The sequence below is a fragment of the Halichoeres trimaculatus genome, unplaced genomic scaffold (genome assembly GCF_033239565.1).
Source record: "Halichoeres trimaculatus isolate MK-OKI-2021-1 unplaced genomic scaffold, fHalTri1.1 fHalTri1_scaffold_11, whole genome shotgun sequence".
NCBI classification, from domain to species: Eukaryota; Metazoa; Chordata; class Actinopteri; order Labriformes; family Labridae; genus Halichoeres; species Halichoeres trimaculatus.
This window is the reverse complement of record NW_027437189.1, coordinates 19,936,558-19,945,939: the sequence shown is the minus strand read 5'-3', so window position 1 is coordinate 19,945,939 and position 9,382 is coordinate 19,936,558. Positions and strand designations below refer to the sequence as shown.

Here is a 9,382-nt window from a genome sequence, read left to right as displayed (position 1 = left end):
AGACAGACAGAGCAGGGGGTGGCGAGGGAAGCGAGTGGGTGTTAAGTGACTTCATTTGTAGTCTATTTAAGGTATGTTTTACTTGTCCTTGTGCTGCTCCTCCAACATCTAATGCAGGGGCTTCGTTTTAGTTAGCACAGCAAGGGAATAATGATGGAGTGCATCGCTCTTATTTCCTGTAAATACAAATGACTTTCCTTCATCTGCCTAAAAACTTGATTTCAGTCTTGCTGTCAAGGGAGATTTGTGACTGATGCAAACAGAGATAGTAGTCAAAACCAAAAGCACGGCTCTGTTGCCCTCATTAGCTTATCACAGATGCATGTATGTACACTTTCTACAGTCTTTATACAACATCCGTATCCTGCTCTTTCAACATCCTATTTTCTTTATTACTCTTTGTCAACGTTTTGAAGGCAGACTTGTTGGGCGTTGGAGCCTTGTCTGTCAAGCAGTGACTACCATTTTTGTGTCATTAGAAGGCTTTGTTTGACTCAAATAAAGGTGATCCACCCTCTGTTCAAATGATACCAACAGCAGGTCCGGGATATCAGGTCTTGAGTCTAGATACCCTTATCCTGTTCCAGGCAGCAATAAACGGAAAAACAAGTCCTTACACAAAGCACACCTGATAAATGTTCTTTTGATATTTTAATAGCATTAGATCCTGATTCCAGTCAGGATCAAGGCTTTCCTGCAATATAAACTGTCATAAAGGTTGGGCAATGTTTGATAAAATTGTGGGATCAAGTTCCACATGGTGTTCATCTTGCCTGGAATTAGTTTGTTGATAAATATATAATAAAGGTGTCCTCACTCCTTTCCATGTATTTTTCAACATAGTTTATTTATAACCTATCTTGACTTGAGAGCTATTTTTTTTTACATTTAATGCAGTTGTCAAAATGATGTTGAATAAAGCAGATCATTTTAAGCTCATTTAGACTACGTTCAGTCTCCCTTTTCTTCCACTTAGAGGCCTAACAAGATCTGACATTCTTCAGCAGGACAGCTAATTTTCCTCTGTGCTGATATTGCGATGTGAAAAGTGCCCCACAAGTAGGAGAGAAACTAGAAATTCCCCACTGTACACTCGCTAAGAGCCTTCAAATCTCACATGCCAGTGTCAATGAGGGCTGTTTTCTTTTTTGGAATAAAAAAAAAAAAAAAAAAGACGGACAGAACAGAGACCTGAAATACGAGAGCGGATAGGCATCCGCTGTGTGTTTGTGTATGAGTGTGAGTGTGTGAGCACATGCACACTGGCACACATAGGGCACAAAGCACATGTTATCACTGTCAACAGCATCAGTGGCAAACAGCAGCAGTTGTTCTGTGTGTGACTGTGCTTGTGAGTGTGTGTGTGTGTCTGTTTTGTGTATGAGTGAAAGGGTGTATGCTTTTGCATGCCCACAATCTCTCTGTCTCTCTCTCGCTGGCTGCTGGCTCTGAGGGACCCACTGTAAGTCAATCTGTGTGTTCATATTCCCCATGAGTGTGTGTATGTGTGTGTTTGAGACTCTACTGTACTACACTTCTGGGGCCAGGAGCCAGGACCGAGTCCAGCCGAACAGCGCTGAGCAGGGCTGAAAAAGGGCCGAGGGCCAGCTCCCTGTGCACACCACCCACTTCACACCTGTCTCCCTCTCTGTCTCCCTCACACACACACGCACACAGCTCATACAGCCGTGCTGCTCGGCACAGGGCTCTCATTGTAGCAGTGACAGGAGGGCGCCCGTTAAGTGGCTCTCTCTTCCTGGGGCCTGTGTGTGTGTGTGTGTGTGTGTGTGTGTGTGTGTGTGTGTGTGTGTGTGTGTGTGTGTGTGTGTGTGTGTGTGAGGTTGTGTGTGTGTTTTGTTCCCCCATGTGTCTGTGGGGTGGAGAAGGGCGATGAAGGACCCCTACTGGTAAAGTGGGTAAACTCGCACAGCCTCGACATCTGTGCTCAGAGGTGGGGGCGGGTGGGGGGGAGGAGAGATAGACAGCGCGAGAGAAGGACAGGGTGGGAAAGAGGAAAGGAGTGAGAAGTAGAGAGGGAGGGAAAGGGAGACAGAGGGGGGAGAGAGAGGGAGCCGAGGCTTGGCAGAGAGCAGTTGAGGAGAAAATGCCTTGCTTTGTGGAGAGAATTCTTCCAGGGCAGGAGGGAGAGGTGAGACAGAGCGCAGAGGGCGGTCTGCTGCCAGGTAAGACCCATACACACACACACGCACGCACACACACATACACACACACCTTACTTTCCCTCTCCCTCCCTCTCTTTGCCCTCTCACTCTTTCTCTCCCTCCCACACACACACACACACACACACACACACACACACACACACACACACACACGTGCGCGCGCCTGCACACTCACAGGAGTTGAGTGCTACCTCGAGGTGAACGGGACAGCTACTAGTTGCAGTTGGCATGAGTCAGGCACGCATGTGTAGTAATGTGGTGGGTGGTGTCAAAGATTGTGTGTGTGACAGAGGGAGAGACAGAGAGGGAAGGGGACAGAGAGTGTGTGTCCACTGAAGAAGCATAGCAGGTGCAACTTTAGTTGCTTCAAAAAGGGGTGATTTATTTCTTACCCACAATGCACTGGAAAACAGGGATCGGTTTGAATAGTTGAAATTGTGAGCTGCTTCCTCAAAAGTTGTGTCTTTGACTTTAGTGCCTTAAAGCACTTCACACTTCCACTTTTATAATTTACAGTTAAGTTTATGACATTGAGGTGGGAAGTTACTCATACAGTCAAAATTTTAGTTACTTTCACTTTATATCTACAACTTTTTCATTTGCTCTACATTTGTTTGAAAACTTTTACCTGTCAGGTTGATATTACATATAATCCTTTTATCATTGGACAACGCAACTGATTTTCTACCTGTCTAGCTCTAACATTTAAATGTTGTTTGCCTCACATAGGACTAATTATCAATGCTAAGTCTGACTGTGACAGTCTATTTAATCAACCCATCTAATTGCAATAGAGAGCTTCAGTTATTTAACAAATTTTTATGTTTTTTTTTTTTCTGAACTTATACTCATGAGCAGTTCACTTATGATACCTGTCATTTTGTTTCAGTTTATAAAGAATGCTGCATTTAACTGATTGAGGAACACTTTCCAGTCTTTTACAGTCTGAGGGGGGATTTGAAAACTTTATTTAAAGTGAAAGCAAAATAATGTTAGACTCAAATAATATCTTATTCAAAAACACCTAAAATTCCTCACCTTAAATGTCAAGTGCAGATGTGTTCTGATATGATATGAGGTAATTTGCGGTATCAATCAAGATCGATTTAGCAGTTAAGATACAGATGTGATGGAGAGATTGGTAATCTGAGGGATTTTCCACTCTGCTGATGTAAACAGTGTCTGTTGAAAAAAGGCTAAAGACTTCTTTTCTCCCCCGTGAGAGGAATAATCCACCTCGTGCACACTTAGATTTCCTTCTTTTGGTTGAACAAATACAGTGCCCGTGGATATAAACACAGATTTCCACGCGGCCCTGTGGGTGTCAGTCTCCCTGCTTCAGCCTGGGCCTGATCTTTCTTGTCGAGGCCCACAGCAGGAAGAAAAAGAAACAGAAGAAAAGACAGACAAGGCAGAAGTTGGCCGGCTCTAACTTGACGTTTGCTGTTTATTTGTTTTTATAACAAATGGAACCGGCTTCCTGAGTGAAAGGTGAAGTCAGAATTGAATTTGGCTTGCGTTACCGTGGCGATCTGGCAACCGCTCCCGTGTCCCATAGGACTCCTCTGGTTGCTGTGTGCCGGGCGCGTGTGTTTGTTATTTAACTGATGTGTGTGAATGCTACTGCTGTGTGTGTGTGCGTGTGTGTGTGTGTGTGTTTGTGTGTGTGTGTGTGTGTGTGTGTGTGTGTGTGTGTGTGTGTGTGTGTTTTGCTAGTGGGTGGTGGTAGCAGCATTCACAAGAGAGACATTTTACTAAGCAGACATTTCCCCCTCTGTTTTCACTCTGACCTGGTAGGAGATTGATGACTGAATTGTGGAGTACATGTTAACAGTAACTGGTGATTTATGAAGATACTTAGGGTAAGTGAGGCTGCACAGGCTGGAGGGAAAGAAAAAGATACAGCCTTTTAAGTTGATGCAAAAATATAGCCTTTTTAAGTAATAATTGTTATTACCACTGCAAGCTTTGGAGAGAAGTCTGAGTTAGAGTTGAATGTGCACAAAATGCAGTGTTAAGCTTTTCCTTTCTGTTTGCCTTCCTTTGCTACTGTAATGTGTCAAGACTACATTTAACACTGAAACTTTTTTAAAAGCAAATAAGTTGCTTGTTTTACATTTAGATTACTGATATTAAGATTATTAAAGATAACACAATTTCATTTATTGAATTGAAAAAAAAATCCAAACTTCTTTTTCCAGGGTTAACCACAGTGGAAAAGTTTTCTTGGATGAACCTTTGCACTGCAACAAGTGCACTGTGTGTTTTGGCAGACCCCTTTAGCCAAAGATCCCTCTGAAAATCCGCATGCAATTTTAGGAGAATCAGATTCTTTCCCTTTCCTTGGCTCATGCGCTTCTCTGATATTATGCACACGGAGAATCCTCCTCTCTATTCAAATATGAGATTCAATCCACTTGGATATGATCTATAGCATTTTTTAAGAATAAAGCAATTTTGGGGAATATGGAATAGTGCTTCCACTGGAAGAAGGATGGCTTTCATTTTTTTTCTTTCAAGGCACCTCTTAGACTGAGTGAAATGTTTCCCTTGTTCGCTCAGGGACAACTTTATTTCTTACCAGGGATTTAACACTCACTCAGTCCCCTCATAAATACAGCGTCCCTCAGTCCTCCGCTTGCCATAACTCATGCACTAACTCTCTAGCTAACTAAACTCATATAGCAGAGCCAACACTTGTTTGTCTTTTACCTCAGCCTTTCTCTCCTGCTCTTCCTTCCCGTCTCTTTCCCCCCTCTCAGCTGATTTATACATGACAGAATCTCCTCTGACTACCGTCTCACCAGGCTCCTGCACTGATCTCCCTGGCCCACTCGTGGAGTGGGTTTTGGAAGAAATGTGCATTTGAATATGAGCCAGCCTAATCTCCTTGAGGCTATTTAGAGTGAGCCTAATGCTCCAAGAATGAGCGAGAACAGCACCGGAGAAAATGTGGATGTCCCTCTCAGCGTGTCACAACACAACTCAGGTCTCCAAAGAAAGAAGCGAGTCTTTGATTAGCTGATGAAAATCTCCCTTTAAGGTGAATGACGTCAGTTTGTTCTTTAAGGACACCTGTTGAAGCTCTCTGTCTCATCAGGAAAGTGTTTTTGTTTGGTCTCTTTCTTTTTCTCCCTCCTGCCTTTATGGCACATTTCTAGAAATTATACCTTTAAGCTCATCAATCCCAGTGGTACAATTAATATCAGACATACAGCAGCTGGTGAACTTTGAAGCCATTTTATTTTCGGCAGATGAAAGAGCTCAGGTGGGGTATTACAGTGCGGTGAAAGCCTTTACTGATCTGGTGCCGATTGGCATTTTGGGAGGAGACAGTCTTTCTGGCGTGGTTCCCGTGTTGGTTGTTAACAGCCTGCTGATACCTTCTGTTCCCTCAACTCCTCAAGCATCTGAAGACCCTCTGAAGTCAAAATCACCCATTTTGATGTCTCGTGGAAGCACCCGGCATTTTGTTGTATTTGCGTTTGAAAAAACAGACTCCGCTCAGAGGAATTACCCTCAGCGCTTGTTGGTGTCTGATAGGGGAGGAGGGTATCATTCCTCCGTTTTCCCCCATTCTCCCAGCTCTCCTTGCTGTCCTTCCTCTCTTTTTGATCTCACCATCAAATCTTCCCCGGTTTTTGTGAGTGACATTTACCCGAGAGCAGCATGGGAAATGGTTGGCTGAAGAAGACGTTTGAGAAAATACGCCTGGGCAAGCTATCACCTTTGATAAAGCCATAGCTCCAGTGGGAGAAGAAGAAGAAAGCCAAAGAGTTGGAGCATTGTTGGTAATGAAAAATGCCATGCAAGGGGGAGCATCTCTCTGATCACAGCCTGTTAAACCAGCAATGTATAGAGTAGCAGATACTTCAGTGGTACATCAAGCATCTCTCTGTTGTTGTACCACAATGAGTATTTGACCCAGAAGACTGATCTGGATCTGGGGTGCCACACTGTGCCTTTATTGCACATCAGCTGGGCACCAAATGATCTCATAATAAAACACTCCACTCACACACAGTGGGTCATGCTGGCGCTGCCATCAACACTGGCATACCTTCAGCTGTGTCACCATTTGGCGAAAGGCTGGCAAGGCACTTGAAAGGATGCAAAAGAAAGAAGAAATAATGGGGGAGTGGAGGGTAGCTGACGGCACAGAGAGCAAAATGTTAGCTTTAGTAATTACTACCTCTATAGAGAAGCAGTGGAGAGGACAGTGAGGCAAGCGAGCGCATGAAGGAGGCCCTGTGTGCAGATAATGAAGGGGTATCATTGTAGCTCTGACAGCGTTAATCTTAGAGTGCCTCACAGTGTGTGTGTCTCTATCTGAATGTGTGTATCATATGTATGTTCTGCTTGGGTATATTAAGGCCATCATACACCCCACTGACTCCTTCCCATATGTAACACCATCTAGCCTACCTGACGCCCCGGTTTGTCCCACCATGTTAGTCGCTGCCTCTCACCTCTTCTTGACGATAGTCTTAAAACTTCACAGCCTCGCGCTTCTTCCTCATAAAGCTCTGGGATCACCTGTCAGCACCCGAAACTTGCCATCTTTGTGAAGGAGGAGGTAGAAAAAGAAGGGAGGGGAGCTAAAAAAAAGGGGGAAGTGCAGTCCAACTTTCTTTGTGCCTCCCTTTTCTTTTCTTTTCTGCTCTTCCCATTTGAAGTTGTGAGACACTCATTTAAGCCTCATTGCACACCAACACTCAACACACGAGAAAGTGTTATGAATATGTATCAACACAGCATATGGCAGCAGTAGCACTGGGACTAGGTGTGTCCAGAAGGGTAGAGTGCTGCCGATGCATTATTCTCCATTCAAATTACCACAGTAAGAATGCAGCGGGGAGCTGTGAGGTTTTCACCAACCCTTTAGACGGGGCAGGAGAAGAACCTGGATCCTGGGAAACAGCGGGAAAGGAAGTGCAGTGATGAGCACAGTAGTAGGCCAGCTGAGTTTCCTTGATTTGGAAGGTTTTTTCGGCAGGTTCAAACCTGGCACTCGCTGACACGGGCGTGATTAAAAGTGATATTTCTGACACATTAGGATGGGCACGGGAAGTAACCTCCTCTAAAGCGTTCATTATTAGATGCATGACAGACCTGAATATTTATAAAATAGGTTTTAATAATTAATAGCAGCAATCTGCTCCCGTAATTCATCAGATTTGCACTTCAACAGAGTATCCGTTTTCACTTTAAAATAATAATAAGAGGAATATTAATGTTGGAGAAATGTAAAACGGGCAGCTGGATACAGCGCAAACAGGCAAGCGCTCCATGCTCACTTCTGAGGCTTTCCTTTAACCTGCCACTTTTTAAATAAAATTACATTTTGAGCCGTCAACACTGAACCGTTTGAAAACAGTCAGTTGTTTGTGCTTGACAATTTAGTGAGTGGCTTCTGACAAATGTGGGAAGTCATGAAGATAAAGATGCAGGAAACAAAGTGGGTTTGGTATAGAATGCAAAAGTAGTCGCTGTGGTTTTATCAAAAGCAAATTTATTTGTTTGAGTCAACTTAGCACTCACTTCCTTTTGTATACTGAGACCCAAAATAGACAGCATTCTTTTTTTCCTGTTGAGCAGCTTTGCTTGTTTCATCGTTTCACAGCCATTTCTCCTCTTTTTTTTTTTTTTTTCTCCCTCCCTTTTTTGTGAGTGTTGTTTTATCGCACCTTCAAATTCAGTCACGGCACATTCCTCTCTCTATTGAACTCCCAGAAACAAGAATGTTCCTGTTTTAGGTGAAAACTGTCACGTTTAGTTCCGCCTCCACTTCACAGTGAAGTTTTTGGTAAAGCATGCTGTTTTAGTGCCGTCACTGCTGCAGTGGTGTGTTCATCCTCACTGCAGATAACTTTTTCCTGAGTGTGTAGGAAGATTAATGTGTGTATTTGTGAGAGTGTCTCAAAGAAAGTGAAGTGACCTGCAGCCACTGGTACAAGAAGAACAGAATAAGAGCACAAGGCACAATACTCTACCGTCAGCAAGAAATTATGCAGCAACAAACCCTTTAAATTGTTCCTAGCCTCTTAATGTTTGCATTTACATTATTTCTGCGGGAATCCCATGGCGCACATGGATGCACAAAGACTTTAAAATGTCATACATGTCCCTTAAACACTGTTGTCACTTCCATCCTGCTTATCAGAAAAGTAAAACAAAAGTTGTTGATTCATAGCCTCAGGGTGTGAAAAACGTAAATCCCAGGAGCAGGAAGACTCAGTCTCATCACTTCCTCGCTTAGCTCTACAAAGAATCTGTTTTGATCAAAATTTAATAGAGCTTCATAAGACGAACACATTGAACTTTGAAAGTGAAGAATGTGAGTAAAAAAAAAAAAAATCTAAGTGTTGGAAAAAGCCTACAATTCTAGTTAACCATGGGTCATTTTTGAACAGGTAGGAAACCTGGCCAAGATGACATTTTAACTGGCACCTGTGATTCATTGTACCGCATGTAAAGTCCAGAAGAGGAAAAGTCTGTCAGGCAGAGCAAATTTTTTAATGGCAGCCAGGGATCGATGCTGTCAGCACAGGCATCCTGTCTGGAAATACATGCTTTTTGGGGTAAATGTCGCCTCTTTTTTTTTTTTTTTTTTTCTCAGAAGGAGAGTGAGAGGAGAAAAAGGAGCAGAAGCAGCAGAAGGAGGAGGCAGGAAGGGGAAAGGGGGTCAAGAAAACCTGATGCAAACATTTCAAACTGGGCCAAATTTGAGGAAATTGCCTGAAAAACATCGACTTGCACTCTCATTCACAAGGCTCCCAATCTGAAAAACAAATTCAAAACATAACCTTGGAAATCAATTAAGAAGTCCCTTAGAGCTTGGGAAAAAGAAGGGGAAGGTCCACCCTTCTTTTTCCTTCCCCCCTCCCTACATGTCTTTTCCTCTCCTCCACTTAACAGGGACTCAGATCTGCCCATCACAACACTGCCTTGTGTGAGGAGGCTTTGTCAGCAGGGGCTTTATTTAATTTTTTTTAACGGCAGAGTGCCTTATATGCTGTCAAAATGTCTTAAGAGTCTTATTAAAGAAATGCCACAGCTCATTTCCTTGTAATGCAATTCATATGCTGGTGAATGGGGGCATGTCTAAAGATCTAAACAGCTTTGCTTTTTAGGCTTCACATTAGGGGTTATCTTTGAGGGCTTGTCATTGATTGACATTATCTGGCCTGACAGGGCCT

At 43.4% G+C, this 9,382-nt stretch overlaps 1 protein-coding gene across 6 annotated transcripts in view; it reads left to right on the top strand.

Moving 5' to 3' along the window:
• Nucleotides 1-9,382, top strand: part of casz1 (castor zinc finger 1) — a 175,883-nt gene that overhangs the window by 126,001 nt on the left and 40,500 nt on the right. For 4 of the 6 annotated variants that reach the window (XM_074681915.1, XM_074681911.1, XM_074681914.1 and 1 more), the window contains exon 1: nucleotides 2,105-2,183. The exons of the other annotated variants lie outside the window; for them this stretch is intronic. In XM_074681915.1, the coding sequence (XP_074538016.1) occupies nucleotides 2,105-2,183 (79 nt within the window). Of the gene's footprint in view, nucleotides 1-2,104; nucleotides 2,184-9,382 lie in introns of those variants that run through there. 6 annotated transcript variants of the gene reach the window in all.